This window comes from Eschrichtius robustus, chromosome 11 (assembly GCF_028021215.1).
Source record: "Eschrichtius robustus isolate mEscRob2 chromosome 11, mEscRob2.pri, whole genome shotgun sequence".
Lineage (NCBI taxonomy): Eukaryota > Metazoa > Chordata > Mammalia > Artiodactyla > Eschrichtiidae > Eschrichtius > Eschrichtius robustus.
The window spans coordinates 14,420,667-14,437,337 of record NC_090834.1 but is presented as its reverse complement, the minus strand read 5'-3'; the positions used below and the strand labels follow the sequence as shown (position 1 = coordinate 14,437,337).

The 16,671-nt window shown below is 40.8% G+C and overlaps 1 protein-coding gene across 1 annotated transcript in view; it reads left to right on the top strand.

The window, feature by feature from the left end:
- The window catches only part of UBE4A (ubiquitination factor E4A), a 34,469-nt gene that overhangs the window by 3,122 nt on the left and 14,676 nt on the right, over positions 1 to 16,671 (top strand). Inside the window, exons 2-11 of the mRNA XM_068556551.1 lie at positions 1,993 to 2,154; positions 7,246 to 7,419; positions 8,025 to 8,137; positions 9,341 to 9,493; positions 10,140 to 10,299; positions 10,546 to 10,748; positions 10,951 to 11,142; positions 12,086 to 12,419; positions 13,494 to 13,614; positions 15,340 to 15,644. Of these exons, the coding sequence (XP_068412652.1) occupies positions 2,034 to 2,154; positions 7,246 to 7,419; positions 8,025 to 8,137; positions 9,341 to 9,493; positions 10,140 to 10,299; positions 10,546 to 10,748; positions 10,951 to 11,142; positions 12,086 to 12,419; positions 13,494 to 13,614; positions 15,340 to 15,644 (1,876 nt within the window). The 5' untranslated portion in view covers positions 1,993 to 2,033. The remainder of the gene's footprint in view (positions 1 to 1,992; positions 2,155 to 7,245; positions 7,420 to 8,024; positions 8,138 to 9,340; positions 9,494 to 10,139; positions 10,300 to 10,545; positions 10,749 to 10,950; positions 11,143 to 12,085; positions 12,420 to 13,493; positions 13,615 to 15,339; positions 15,645 to 16,671) is intronic.

Here is a 16,671-nt window from a genome sequence, read left to right as displayed (position 1 = left end):
AGACTCTTTCCATCTCACATCTCTTTTCCTACATGTTGGCTTAGTTTTAGGCTAGGCCTTCTCTAGATGGTAGAAAGATGGCAACTCCAGTTTCCTATCTTACTAGCCTAACAACCCAAGCAGGAAAAAAGAGTCCCCTTTTCTGTAGATTTAGCCAAAGGCCTGTAGCTGGTGTTCATTGATTCTGTTAGGCCTTGCTAGGGTCTTGTGCCCACTCCTGAATCAGTCACTTTGGCCAGAGAATACTGTATTCTCTTTGGCCAGGCCAGATTCATATGCCCATTTCTAGAGCTAATGGGTAAAGTCATCCCCTTCTGTACACACGGACCGGGAATGGGTTGGATCCCCAAAGGAAAAGTGTGGGTGTCATGTTGAAAAAAGAGGTTGATATTTTGCAGACAGAAAAGTAACGAGAGCTCACTACACTTTTTGCATTCCTCTGGGTACCTCAGAATAGAGGTAGGGTGGTGGTCAGCTAACAGTGACACAATTCTTGGTGCCTCTACATGAATTAGGGGTAATAATTAAGCTTATGCAATGTTTAAATGGGAGGAAAGACCTCTCAAGGATTGTTAATTCCAACAGTAAATATGCTGTCTTTCTTTTCTGCATTATTAAGCTCAACTAAACTATACATAGTAAAAAGTAAAATACATAGAGCAACATCTAACAGTTCAGTTCCTTGAAGCAGTAAAGCCCAGCACCATGCTGAGATGAGACTAGACTGTCTGCCTGAGTCATTACAGCTCAGTAGCCATTAGCTCTTATGCAGAAAGCACGGCAGAGGAGCATGAAGCAACTGGTAGAGATGCCTCAGAAGTGTCAAAAAGTGTTAGTCTCTCTTCCTCCAAAAAATAAGGGGAACTTTTCCGACTTGAATTAGCTTTTGTTAATAGGATTGTGTAAGGAGTCTTAACTCAATTAATTAAAGGTAGACCGAACGTTCTTTTTTTTCTCCCACATTTGTGTCCCTGACCCCACTCCTTCTAAGGCCTCTGTCCTTGTAGCAATTCAGCATCCTTGTAAGCAGAGTATTCATACCCTTTGTCTCTTCTCACCCTTTTCAGGGTTGTATTTCTATGCTGTGGCCTTAAAATTTCAGAAAGGGGAGAAAGCCTTTCAGGGAGCTCTGCTCATCCCGTTGTGCCACTGAGTCCCCTTGGCGCTTGGATGAGGAAATGTAGTCAGAAGAGTGCAAATGCAGGCTCAGTCAGCTCCTTTAAATACCTTTGAGGTATATATCTATTTCGTATTGTACGTTAGGAATTTGTGTTTCTTCAGTATTGTAAAAAGTCAGATAAATAGGGAAAGTTAAATATAGAATTAAGTAAAGACCATTTAGTTTTTAGAGGAAAAAATATCTGTAGTCATAAGCCTAGAAGTAGAGATAGATTGCTTAATATAGATTTAAAACCCACGATATGCTGCTAATCTGATTCCTGTCCTGGTTTGCAATTCCACATCTGACATACAGACTTACATTTAGTTTCTGTGTAGCTGAGGAATTCCCAGCTCCAACTCTTAAGTCACAGAAGCCTGTGCAAGCACCACCGTATGCTCATGGTGAGTGAGGACTAGTCGACCAGCCTAGGGATTTATGGGAAATCCATAGTTTTTGTCCTATTACTTTTAAGTGCCACATTGTTGTTACAATTAGTAGCTGAGTTTCCTCTTTGACTTCAATAATTCTTTCTATGTAATCTATTTTTTAAAGGTATAGTAAATAGAAACATGTCAACAGATAAATGCATTCCAGCTGAACATTTATTAAGCTTTTTGGTTTTAGCCACCCCCAAATCAAGCCAACTTGTCCAGTTGGTAGGTTTGTAACCTTTTTGCCAAAAATTGTCTTGAATCTTGGAATAGGAGTTGGCAAGTCTTACCCAAACCCTTTTAAAATGTATTCAAGAAATGGGAGAAGAAACAACTATGATAATATTATAACTGTTGTGTTATCTGCCCTTCGGCGTCTAATACCTGTCCTTTCTATAGCCCCTCCCCCTAGGTCTGGATGGAGGATACTTTAAAGTGAAATGACAGACCAGGAGAATAACAACAACATCTCAAGTAACCCCTTTGCTGCTCTTTTTGGCTCCCTGGCTGATGCCAAGCAGTTTGCAGCAATCCAAAAAGAGCAGCTGAAGCAGCAATCTGGTAAGTGGACGAGCCAGTAGCGGCAGATGAGATGACCGAGAATGGGGTCTTCCCAAATTAAGTATTCTTTGGGTCCTTAATTGCAACTAGAATTTAAGTTTAGGGCAGAAGTGTTTTCTTTGTTCGTATTTGTTGTTTGTTTTGTTTTGGGTTCTTCTCCCTGTCCTATCCCCCGCATGAAAAAGAGACCAGATGACAGGTGGTTCCAGAGGAACAGATGCCAGTCATTATCCCAAAGCTGTCAAGCTCTTTTATTTTAAAAATCACCTAGTGAAAGATACTTAACAAAGATACTAATTTTTTTTCACATAGGAAACTGAGGTTATAGGCGTAGGTGCGGAAAGCAAGTCACATGCAGCTGTAGAAAGCAGATGTGTTGAAGGAAGAATTTTAAAAGCTTTTTGGCCTGTAGAGAAATAAATGAGATTTGTTCTTAAGCCAAGTGCTTCAGAGTCTATCTCAAGCAGAACGTTTCTTTCACTCCATAGAGTGGCCACTTTCATAATTTACTGCTTTCAGAACAGACATCTAGGAAAATCTGATCCTTAACCTTAATGTGAAGAAAATTAGGATAATATCTTACTAATCAGAACAATGATTTTCCTCATCTGGGACCAAAATTAAGATCAAGTCCAGCTCCCTCCTATAAGGTAACATATGGACTAGAAGTAGGGTGCTGTTTCTCAAATGTATTCGCCTTCTGAGGGTTTTCACGATCTTTCAAGCCAGAAATCGCTCCCCTTCTCCCTCCTCCAAAAAGGATAATAGTGTGATTGTTTTTAGGAAAGGAGAAATGTTTATATTTTCCCTTTATTTTGTTTATTTCTGAAGTATTCAGATACGTAGCTAAGTTGTGGCCTTACTCTCTGATTAGGATTGAATGAAAAGGAGGTCAGGGGACTTCCCTGGTGGCACAGTGGTTAAGAATCCACCTGCCAATGCAGGGGACGCTGGTTCAAGCCCTGGTCCAGGAAGATCCCACGTGCCGCGGAGCAGCTAAGCCCGTGCGCCACAACTACTGAGCCTGTGCTCTAGAGTCCGTGAGCCACAACTACTGAGCCCGCGTGCTGCAACTACTGAAACCTGCACGCCTAGAGCCCATGCTGTGCAACAAGAGAAGCCACCACGATGAGAAGCCCGCACACCACAACGAAGAGTAGCCCCTGCTCACCACAGGTAGAGAAAGCCCACGCACAGCAACGAAGACCCAACACAGCCAAAAATAAATTTTAAAAATTTTTTAAAAAAAGAAAAAGGAGGTCAGGGGAAGACACATGAGTAGTAGACAAAGTGATGGATGAAACAAGGGAGAAAAACATGTAACGCTGACTTTTTTCATGTGATAGAAAGAGGCAGCTCTGAGTCTCCGCCTCTGAAAACTTTCCCAGATTTCTAATATATAGGATCAGAATGGGAAACCCTGGATTAAGAGATTGTAGGAGAGAATGGAGAGTGAGGAGTTAGAAAAATAAGGAAATGAGAAAATAAAGTTTTTAAGTATGTGGTTAAGGGAAATTTTGCTAATCAGCACCTATTACTCTTGGAATTCAGAAGGGAATAGAGTGGTATAGGAATAGAGTGACAGAATGTTCATCCTTCTGGCTATAAACAGACATAAGGCTGGCTAGGTTTGGGAGCACTGCAGGCACCAGGCAGTGGGGACAAGTCAGGTGCATGCCCTTCTGTTACTATTTTGGCACCTCATCGTCCTAGTTTGTTTACAGTGAGTTAGTCAGGCCACCTGACCTAACCCGTTTTCCACCAGCAGTTAGTACTCTACCAAAACCTTTGGTCTCCTTTATTGAGCTTCACTTTTACTAAAGTCACCACAGTGAAGCAACTCTTGCTTCTTTTGTTTTTTAAGATATTTTATTTTATTTTTTATTTATTATTATTTTTTAAAAATAATTTATTTGGCTGCGTCGGGTCTTAGTTGCGGCATACAGGATCTTCATTGCGGTGTGAGGGCTTCTCTCTAGTTGTGGTACACAGGCTCCAGAGCGCGCAGACTCAGTAGTTGCAGCACACAGGCTCTCTAGTTGTGGGGCATGGGCTCTAGAGCACGGGCTTAGTTGCCCCACAGCATGTGAGATCATAGTTCCCCAAACAGGGATCGAACCCATGTCCCCCGCATTCATTTTTTTTTTTTTATAAATTTATTTTATTTATTTATTTTTGGCTGTATTGGGTCTTTGTTGCTGCACGTGGGCTTTTCTCTAGTCGAGGCGAGTGGGGGCTACTCTTCATTGCGGTGCGCGGGCTTCCCATCGCAGTGGCTTCCCTTGTTGCAGAGCATGGGCTCTAGGCACGTGAGCTTCAGTAGTTGCAGCTCAGTAGTTGTGGCTCACGGACTGTAGAGCACAGGCTCAGTAGTTGTGGAGCACGGGCTTAGTTGCTCCACAGCATGTGGGATCTTCCCGGACCAGGGCTCGAACCTGTGTCCCCTTCATTGGCAGGCAGATTCTCAACCACTGCGCCACCAGGGAAGCCCCTCGAAGACAGATTCTTAACCACTGGACCACCAGGGAAGTCCCACAACTCTTGCTTCTGCGAGTTTTGCCTGGACTTGTAGAGTTAACTGTTTTGTCAGTAGAGGTAAAAAGCAGATGCAGACTTGTGTGTAGCTTTTAATGAACAACGTACTTATATACCCCTTTAGCGTGAGTGCCATCCTGAGAAGCTCTTGTAAGTTGCTTTATAAAAAATAAAAGGATACAATCAATAAGAAAAAAGTAACTCATTGGAAAAACAACAAAAGTTAGGAACAGGGACTTCCCTAGTGGTCCAGTGGTTAAGACTCCGTGTGCTCCCAATGCAGGGGGCATGGGTTCAATGCCTGGTTGGGGAACTAAGATCCTGCATGCCATGCCACACAGTGCGGCCAAAAAAAAGTTAGAAATGATTTATATATGATAATCAAGTTACTTTAAAAATCCAGTCTCGGGCTTCTCAGGTGGTACAGTGGTTAAGTATCCGCCTGCCAATGCAGGGGACACAGGTTCAAGCCCTGGTCTGGGAAGATCCCACATGCTGCAGAGCAGCTAAGCCCGTGCGCCACGACTACTGAGCCTGTGCTCTAGAGCCCTTGAGCCACAACTACTAAAGCCCATGCGCCTAGAGCCCATGCTCCACAACAAGAGAAGCCACCACAGTGAGAAGCCTGCGCACCACAACGAAGAGTAGCCCCCGCTCGCCTCGACTAGAGAAAAGCCCACGTGCAGCAACAAAGACCCAGTGCAGCCAAAAAAAAAAATCCAGTCTCACTAATAATTAGAGAAATGCCCATTAAAAGAACAATTAGGATAGTTTTTAGTCTATGAAGTTTTGTTTTTTTGGTTTCATTTATTTATTTATTTATTTATTTATTTATGGCTGCGTTGGGTCTTCTTCGTTGCTGTGCGCAGGCTTTCTTTAGTTGCGGTGAGCGGGGACTACTCTTCATTGCAGTGCATGGGCTTCTCTTGTTGTAGAGCACGGGCTCTAGGCGCACAGGCTTCAGTAGCTGTGGCACACAGGCTCAGTAGTTGTGGCTTGTGGGCTCTAGAGCACAGGCTCAGTAGTTGTGGCGCACGGGCTTAGTTGCTCCGCGGCACGTGGGATCTTCCTGGACCAGGGCTTGAACCCGTGTCCCCTGCATTGGCAGGCGGATTCTTAACCACTGCGCTACCAGGGAAGCCCCAAGCCATATTTAATATAATTAAAGGCATACTGATCTATTGGGTAATTCTTTGCCCACTAGGATTCTGTAGGGAAGATAGTGTTGCTACTATTGGCATTTTGGAATACAATTAATTATGAGTATAAAGAATAAAACTTTTGGTTTTTAAAATGTAGATTTTATAACCAGGGATTTCAGAATTCTGTATTTAAAATGTTTCCTGATACAACTCAATAGCAAAACAAACAAACAGTCCAATTTAAAAATGGGCACAGGATCTGAATAAATATTTTTCCAAAGACGACATACAGATGGCCAACAGGTACATTAAAAGGTGCTCAACATCACTAATCGATGAAAAAAAAACTGTCACTAATTGGGGAAATGTAAATCAAAACCACCTCACACCTCTTAGAATGGCTATTATCAAAAAGACAAGAAATAACAAGTGTTGGCAAGGATGTGGAGAAAAGGGAATTCTTGTGCACTGTTGCTGGGATTGTAAATTGGTGCAGGCACTATGGAAAATAGAATGGAGGTTCCTAAAAAAAAATAAATATAGAACTACCATATGATCCAGCAATTCCACTTCTGGGTATTTATCCAAAGAAAACAAAAACACTAATTCAAGAAGATATATGCACCCCCATGTTCATTGCATCAGTATACAATAACCAAGATGTGAAAACATCCTAAAGGTCCATCCACGGATGAATAAAGAAAACGATGTAATTACATACACACACACACACACACATACACGCACACACACACACGCATATTATTCAGCCATAAATAAGAAAGAAATCTTGCCATTTGCAACAACAGGTGGACAGTGGTTGGACCTTGAGGGCGTTCTGCTGAGGGATATAAGTCAGAAAGACGAATACCATATGATCTCACTTATGTGGAATATTTAAAAAAAAAAAAAACGCTGATAAATACAGAGAATAGATTGGTGGTTGCCAGAGGCGGGGCGGGGGGGTATGGGCAGAATACGTGAAGGGTTTCAAAAGGTACAAATTTCCAGTTATAAAATAAAGAATCCATGGGGATGCAATGAACAGCATGGTGACTGTAGTTAACAATACTGTATTGTGTATTTCAAAGTTGTTAAAGTCGATCTTAATCCTTACCACAAGAAAAAAATTTGTAGCTATGTATGGTGACAGACATTAACTAGATTTATTGTAGTGATCATTTAACAATATATATAAATGTCGAATCATTATGTTGTGCAGCTGAAACTAATATGTCAATGATACCATAATTTAAAAAACAAAAGATGTTGCCTGACTTGAGATGTTCACTAATTAGATAGTTAACTTGTTTAACACCCCAAATTATCCTCCTCTTGGTTACATTTATCATGTGTACTTGGTTTTCTCTTAAAGAGAGCATTGTGACTGTTAATGACTTACATTTTCTGGCAGATGAACTCCCAGCCAGCCCAGATGACTCAGATAATAGTGTGTCAGAGAGCCTGGATGAATTTGATTACTCTGTGGCTGAGATTAGCCGCTCATTCCGTTCACAGCAGGAAATATGTGAGCAACTCAACATCAATCACATGATCCAAAGGATCTTCCTCATCACTCTGGACAACAGTGAGTTACATATTTGCAGCCAGTGTGTTTATTACTCTGCCCTTCCTGCTTGGGCTAGGGACTTGCTCCTAGAAACTTATTGTATCTGATGGTTAAACAAACCCATCATACTCCCTGGAACACAGGGTTTATATTTCAAGGAAGCTTTTAATGTGACCTAAAGCAGAATTTTGACACAGATACAACTTTCATTTCTATTTTGATACTGACTGGGCCATGTAGCTACTGCCTTTACTACCTTAAAAGGGAAATGGGAATGGTAGCTAAATCCATTTTCTTCTCAGAGGTGACCTAAACATTTAGATGAAAGCCCCAAGAAGGGTCAGATAGTGTTTCCCCTCTGTGCCCTATCTGTAGTTAAACCCCAGAATTAGTGCTGATGTCTGGGATTTACTCTTTAAATATCATGGTGTTAGGTTTATAACAAAGCACATACTCTTGAGGGGTAAAAAAGATTTAAATCTTTAGATACTGCTCGGTGTGTCAAGATCATTCTGATGTTACCTGAGTCAAACTTGGGGTTCAAGAGAAATGCCATCAAGATCAGTTGTCTGTATAAGACAGAAGCATTATCCTTAACCTACCAGATTAAAACCATTTCCCAGGTGACCCAAGCCTGAAAAGTGGGAATGGCATCCCCAGCCGTTGTGTGTATTTGGAAGAAATGGCAGTAGACCTGGAAGATCAAGACTGGCTTGATATGAACAACGTAGAGCAGGTACCATTCTTAACATTCCTTACATGTGCCTTCGCAAAAATTAACCTTGCAGCTGAACTCTGCTTACCTTTCTCCAACCATGGCTTTGCTTAGCTCCATCTCTTACACTGTTTGTGGTGTTCCTCTTTTGGAATCTTCTCATCTACCATGGTCCCATGTCCAAATCTACCCATCCTTTAAGACCTAGTTAAAATGCCATCCTGTTTACAAAGTTTTGCCAAGTAGGAGTTATTTTCTCCTCTGGGCTCCGGCAGTAATCTCCATGCATCTCTTACGGGAATTGTCTCTTTCTGTCTCATGTCTTGGCTTCTTTATGAACCTGTCTTCTCTCTCCCGTAGACACTAATTTATCAAGGCCAAGGTCCATCTCTTTTTTTATATCTTTTCCAAAATCAAAACAATACATTTTACCTTACAGGTGCCTAATTAACATTAAAGGAATAAAAGTTTGATAGGGAAGACTTGACAACTTGTAGTTTAACTTTATAGTTGGGTTGGCCAAAAAGTTCATTCGGGTTTTTCCGTACGATGGTATGGGAAAACCCAAACGAACTTTTTGGCCAACCCAGTACATTTAAACTGTGTTTATTATAAGTCTGAGTGAGGTCAGCAGTGATGCAGAGTAGTAGATTTCACATACGAGTTTAATCTCCGATTCTCCACACCATTCAACAAATATTCTTTTAATGCTTACTCTGTGCTAGGGGCTATGCTAGACACTTAAGCTTGCTTTAGGATAACTACATAAACAACTAGATTTGTATATGTAATACTTTCTAAAGTAATGATACACTGAGCTCTTTTTTCCCCATTTGTTCTGTGTTCTGTGATTCTCATAATAACCTGTGTCAGAATTATCTTTTGTATCTTGATGTTCTAAAATAAACTTTGCAGTGGTCAGGGGAGATAAATTAGGAGTTTGGGATTAAGAGATACACACTGCTACATATAAAATAGATAAACAACAGGGACCAACTATATAGCACAGGGAACTATATTCAACATCTTATAATAACCTATAATGGAAAAGAATCTGAAAAAGAATATCTATATATGTGTGTGTAACTGAATCACTTTGCTGAACACTTGAAACTAACACATTGTAAATCAACTATACTTCAATAAAAAATACATCAAAAAAATTTAAAAATAAATTAACTTTGCAATGATTTAGTATTTTTGTTTATTTGTTTTTCTTAATAGGCCGTCTTCACTCGCCTATTACTTCAAGATCCAGGCAACCACTTGATTAACATGACCTCTTCTACAACGTTGAATCTCTCTGCTGATCGAGATGCAGGGGAGAGGCACATTTTTTGTTACCTTTATTCCTGTTTCCAAAGAGCCAAGGAAGAGGTAAAAGAATAATCCCTATTGAGTACTCCATTGTCCTCTTGGGTATGACTTTAACACATAAGCCAGAGAGTTGGATCAATGTCTTTTTTTCTTTTTTTGGCTGTGCCATGCAGCATGCGGGATCTTCCCCAACCAAGGATCGAACCCACACCCCCTGCAGTGGAAGCACAGAGTCTTAACCACTGGACCACCAGGGAAGTCCCAAGATCAGTGTCTATTATATCAATTTATATACATCATATTATATGTGGAACTGGATATCAGAGGCACTGTTAGTTTATCTTCTAAAGTTTTAGTCTCTCCTTTCTGTGGCTTGGGGTCTACCCCTTTCCCCAATTAACAAGTGCCTCCTATTATTCTCTCCACAAACGTCTTAATATATCACACCCTTATTAAAAAACGGTCTGATAAATTCATTTCCACTAAGGTGTATATAACAGAGTAGACTAAGCTTGATCACTTCCAGCATTAGAATTTCTAACAGGTGATTCCTTAAACCAAAGAATGAACTCTCATGGCTTTTCAAGCATCCACAGGAAAGCACTACTGTTTTGGGACACAGTGTCTTTTCCCTTCTATTTGCTATATCTGTCCTTGTGCCAGGTCACAGAGCTAGCCTCTTCCCTCTTTTCATTGCTGTTTCCAGATTACCAAAGTTCCAGAGAACCTGCTACCCTTTGCAGTGCAGTGCAGGAACCTCACTGTGTCCAATACCCGAACAGTTCTCCTCACCCCAGAGATCTATGTTGACCAAAACATCCACGAGCAACTGGTAGATTTGATGTTGGAAGCCATCCTAGGAGGCCGTGAGTACATAAGCAACATCTATGAGCTTCTACATTTGATTTCCAAGTGTAACATTCCTCTGATTGCATTAGAAAGCCTCAGAGCTACTATGGTTCCAGCGTAAATTAAGGAAGAGAGCTCACACCTTGACCTTTGAGGTTGAATACCAATAAAATTATCAAAAGTATCAGAAGAGTAAAGAGCTGTGTGTAAAGGCGTCTAAAAATTCTTATGGCCTCCTCTCTCTCTCTTTTGTCTTCTGTCAGATTTTGAAGGTGTAGCTGAGTTTCTGGATGAGGTCATCGAAGCCTTGATACTGGATGAGGAAGTTCGAACATTTCCAGAAGTCATGATTCCAGTGTTTGATATTTTATTGGGCCGAATAAAAGATCTAGAACTCTGCCAGATCATGTTGTACGCGTATCTGGACATTCTTCTGTATTTCACTAGGCAAAAGGATATGGCAAAGGTAGGTCTGAAAGCTCATATGTATTCAGTTGAGTTGGAAGCTTAATACTCTATGCTTCCCTATCCTGAGGGCAGTGTAATATTGCCTATGGAATAAGAGAAAGATACATTGGTTGTTGTATAGTCTTAACTCTTTGAGGCCCTCTCATCCCATCATTTATCTCATCATACAGACAAATAACTAGGCTTGTCTTCTCCTACAGGTTTTTGTAGAATACATTCAGCCCAAGGATCCTAGTAATGGGCAGATGTACCAGAAGACCTTGCTGGGAGTAATCCTGAATATCTCCTGCTTATTAAAGACTCCGGGTGTAGTAGAAAATCATGGCTACTTCCTGAATCCATCTCGTTCCAGTCCCCAGGAGATCAAAGTACAAGAGGCCAACATTCATCAGGTGGAGCTGTTTACCGGTGTATCCCAGCCCCCTGATCTTAGATTAAGTATCGTTTCCTCAGAAAGCAGATGCAGATAAGGCTGCTTGAGCCTCTTTGGGAAAGCAGATCAATCTGGTTGGCTCTCTACCATAATCATGTCCAGAAATGGCCCTCTTTTTAGCAGGCGCTAAGAGCAGGGGACAAACCTTTGTGTGGTTGAAGAGTAAGCTGCTGCTCTTCTTTGCCCTGTGCTGTAGCACAGCTACCTGCTCTCAATCCTCGTTTTTCTCACCAAGCTATTTCTTATAACTTTAGCTCCTAAAATCTTCTGATTGAACTCCAGCTTAAAAGCCAAATTGTTTTCCCTTTCCTCCTTCTACTTATGTCCTCTCTTTTTGGGCTTCTTAGCATAAATTATGGTAGAAGTCTGGCCAACATATGGCAATAAATGGTTGAATTGGGGGCAGTTTAAATCTCCCGTCATCACAACTTTCTAAAGCAGGGGTTGGCAAATTATACCAGTGGCCAAATCCAGCCTGCCGTCCGTTTTTGTAAATAGTTTTATTGAACCCAGCCATGCCCCTGTGTATATGTATTGTTTATGGCTTGATTTCATGCCACAGTGGTAGAGTTGAATAGTTGCTACAGAGACCATATGGCATGCAAAGCCAAAAATATTTATCATCTGGCCCTCTGCAGAAGAAGTTTACCATCCCCTACTGTAAAGCTGTGTAAATGCTACCTGCAGTTGGACAGCTCATCAGGAAATCTCTTAAAAGTTCCCAGAAAAAAAAAAATTTTTTTTTTTTTAATCAGAAATGGTGGCATAAGGCACAGGGAGAGTGAGGGAGAAGATTAGGATTCGTGTATTTTTGGAAATTGGCAGTGGCTAAGATTTGAGAGTAACAAATATTAGGATTGTGAAACTGGAATGTTCTGTGGTTGTGTTTTCTGGTTAAACAGTTCATGGCTCGGTTCCATGAAAAGATCTACCAGATGTTGAAGAACTTACTCCAGCTCTCTCCAGAAACCAAACACTGTACCTTGTCCTGGCTTGGAAACTGTTTGCATGCAAATGCAGGCCGCACCAAGATTTGGGCCAATCAGATGCCAGAAATCTTCTTCCAAATGTATGCCTCGGATGCCTTCTTTCTGAATCTGGGTGCTGCTCTCCTGAAGTTATGCCAGCCATTTTGCAAACCCAGATCTTCTCGGCTCCTCACCTTTAATCCCACTTACTGTGCCCTGAAGGAGTTGAATGATGAAGAACGAAAAATAAAAAATGTACACATGAGAGGTAAGGGGGAGCTGGTCTTCTCAAAACTGTGTGCGCGTAACATCTAAGCCATTCACTTCTATATCCTTTTTCACAGAGGTCCCTCTTTATCAAAGAAGGTGAGGCAAAAAGAAAAGCTATTATGAGTTTTAAAAAGACAAACTTTTTAAAACTGTTATTTTTTAGATGTTGTCCTTTAATGAGACCTTCTGTCTGAATTTGGCAGACTTGGATATTCGCTCATTCATTCATTCTTTATGATAATGAATAAAGTACAGTCCCTGTCCTTTTTGAACTCAAAGTCTCCACGGGAAGGCAGATATGTTAACAGGTCATCATAATATGGTCTAGGGCTAATCTACAGGAGCACAGAGGAGGGAGTAAATGATTAATTCTACAGAAGCTGGAGGTCTTCATAGCTGAGTCCTGAAAAATGAGTTGGGTTTATCAAGCAAAGGAGCAAAGGAGGCCCTTTATATAGAGGGAAAAACAAGTATGAAGGTACACAGCTGTGTAATGTCTTAACTAAGGAACAGTGAGAAGCTCAATGTGGCTGGAACAAGGGGTAGGTGGGGGAAGGGGTATGGGAATTGGCAGGAAATATTAGCCTAGGGAGGAAGAATATTGGGGAAAACTCAAACAACACAGAGAAGTGAAAAGAAGAAGATAAATCACTCTTAATTCTACCACTCAAAATGAATCACTCAATCTTGATGTATTTCCTCCCAGTTTTATAACTCTTCTAATTATAAAAGTAACACATGCTCAAAAGCAAATAATCTTAAATACAGAAAAGCACAGAATAGATACAAATGATCTATTATCTATCCCCTGGAAAAATCTACAGTGCTATCATTCCTTTTAATTGTTGGTGATTTCATGATCAAGCTAAAGAGATTTAACTGTATTTCTATAAACTGAGAAGCCAAATTACATTTTTAGACAAGAGAGTAGGAATGTGAGAAGATTTGTTTTTAAGAAGGTATTACTTAATTCACTGATAGCAGGATGGAAGTTGAACTAGAATAAGGGGACACTGGAGCCAAGATAGATGTCTGTGGCAAGCCATTTACTCTTCCTTTTAATTTCTTTGAGGTTTGGACAAAGAAACCTGTTTGATCCCAGCTGTGCGGGAGCCAGAGTTTCCCCAGAACTACAACCTTGTAACAGAAAACCTTGTCCTGACAGAGTACACCTTGTACTTGGGATTTCACAGGTAACTGCTCTGATGTCATTAAGAAAGAACTGCTTGGTTGTGTTGATAACCAGAAGGTTGAAAGTGCATCTTACAGATAACAATCTCACTTTATTCTGAAGGCTGACATTAGGATCTAGTAGGAAAAGGGCATTATATGCATTTATTTGTGTCTACATGAAGCGGCTTTATCCATATAACTTGAATTTATTTTTAATTTTTGACCTGTTAAACTTTTTAAAATTAAAGATACACTAGTATTTTTCTCTAAACTTGCACATTTTTAAATCACCATCTTCCTTTTGTCATCTGCTAAAGTGGAATTGTTTTCATTTAACATTTCACATTCTGCTCTTGAATTTTCATTACTTATTACTCCTGATGAAAAAAGAGAAAGCTTTACGCTATGGTATAGAGACAAAATTGACAAAATTAAATGTGTATAAGGTATTTCAATAAGATCAGTAGGAACATAAAAATCTATGTACCAAAGATAAGGAGGATTCTGGAAGTGTGAAGATTTGAGAGCTAAAGTGTATGACTTCCAAAAATGGTCTGGTTCTGGCTAACCGTATGTTATTCTATGATTTTTTTTTTCCCTCTGATTTAGCTGATTGTGACAAGTATAAATAAGGGGAGAAAATAGCTACTCACTCACAGTCTATAGGAAGGTATATTGAGGACAGCAATTTTTAATGCCTTTTCGGGATACTTAAACTGACACAGCATTTTTCAAAACTCAGCAAATTTTTGGAAAAATGAAATTATATCTTTATTAGAGACATTTTCTATCCCTATCATTGACATTTTAAGTGAGACAATAGATAACAATTTAGCATGTGTTTAACCTGTTCAACCACGTAGATTCAAACACAAAAATGAATGTCATCTAGTTTCCCAGTATTGACTGACTAGCTAACCCTAGACCTTATCCACGAGGCCAAGAATGACTTTGGACTGTACACATAGACACAACTATCTATAACATTGAATTATGGGTCTTCCTTTCATTAGAGAACACTTGGCTGACCCTTCTGGAAGAATCATTTAATTTTATATTGAGCATCAGAGGACTGGAAGCTGCTCTTAGGCTGCATCATAGGTGGCTGCTGGTTGATATGTGGTCATTAGTAATCTAGAGTCCTTTCTCACCAGCGTTAGTTCTCTACTACCCATGGAAAGACTGTCCATATAACCACATCCAGGTACAATCATTGCGCTTGTGTGGTGTCAAACTCTCCTGCTGGGCTTCTTGTACTTTGCCTGATCGTTATATATTGTACATAATAAAAGCCCAATCTACACCCTGCTCAACCGAGCCATTCTATGGATGGTGCATTTCAGCCGAAGACAACTAATCTATGTAATTAGATTCAATTCTTGAATACGTGGTAACATTTTCCCGGTGCTATGCCCCCACCTCTGTCCTGTCAATAACTTTTGTGATTGCCTTCTGTGTCATCACAACTGCAGCTCCCTACATCCTAAAAGGGAATAATAGAATAAATAAGTGAGGATTTGGTTTTCAAAAATGGTCTGTAAGGGAGGATGGGAGGGAGGTGCAAGAGTGAGGGGATATGGGGATATATGTATACGTATAGCTGATTCACTTTGCTATACAGCAGAAATTAACATTGTAAAGCAATTATGCTCCAATAAAGATGTTAAAATTAAAAAAAACGGTCTGTACTCAACTGTCCCTATATGAGCCTCCTGACCCAGCCTTTTCTGCTTTCTTGGGGGCAGGTTGCATGATCAGATGGTAAAAATCAACCAAAATCTGCATCGGCTGCAGGTAGCCTGGCGGGATGCTCAGCAAAGTTCTAGCCCTGCTGCTGACAACCTCCGTGAGCAGTTTGAACGACTGATGACCATCTATCTTTCTACTAAGACTGCCATGACTGAGCCGCAAATGCTGCAAAACTGCCTAAATTTGCAGGTGTCCATGGCTGTTCTCCTAGTTCAACTGGCCATAGGCAATGAGGGCTCACAGCCGATAGAGTTAACTTTTCCTTTGCCAGATGGCTACAGTTCTTTGGCTTACGTGCCAGGTAAGCAGGCTCTCCCTTGGGAGCTTCCTATTTATAGCCATGTAAGTTTAACTGGGTCACGTTGGAAGTTTAATCCTCAAAATATCCTTCCTTAGTTATCATTCAGCTGTTTTTGGAGAAACAGCTCAAACTTGTAGGTAATGTCTGTTGGTTGAAGCCTGGGGGAACTGACAGCTTGTTCCTCAGCATTGTGTCGCCACTGCTGTGCAGATAAGAAAATAGTCTTCAAAGGATGAAGTGCGGTCAGGGTTTTCAGAGCTGTTAGTTTCTATCATTACTATTGTTTGTCGTTCAACTTACAAATTTATCTGTCTAACCCACCCCCCTGTGCTATTCTTTAGAAAAAAAAAAATCATCTCCTCTCGGTTAACCCAGAAGTGAGATTGTGTATGTATGTATGTATGTATGTTGGTGAGGGGTCGGCAGAAACTGTCCGTCAAAATCAGGTTACCTGTTCTTGATCACTGTACCGGTCATCTATTGCTGAGTCACAAATCACCCCAAAACATAGCAACTTAACACAACAAACATTATCACACACAGTTTCCACGGGTCAGTGATCCAGGGGTAGCTTAGCTGCAAGGTTCTGACTCTGGCCTCTCGCGAGGTTGCAGCCAGGCTGCCCACCAGTGCCATGGGGATCTGAAGACTCCACCAGAGCTGGAGGATCTGCTTACGAGCCTAGTTGTGTGGTTGTTGGCAAACCTCAGTTGCTTGCTGGCTTCTTTTCCAGGCCACACAGGACTCTCCTTAGTACTGCTAACGGTATGGCAGGTGGCTTCCCTCAGAGCAGGGAACCAAAATGGAAGCTGTAGGCTTTTATAACCTAATTACGGAAATGACATGCCATCACTTCTGTGTGCCCCATAGTGTGTCTTCTACCCTGGAATAGTGTAGGAGGAGGTATACAAGGGCGTAAATACTAGAAGGCAAGGACCAGTGGAGGACCCCGAAGAGTGAAGACCATAGTCATCTAACGTATTCATTTCTATTCAAGATTCTTTTTCATCTAAAGGGTTATTTTAAC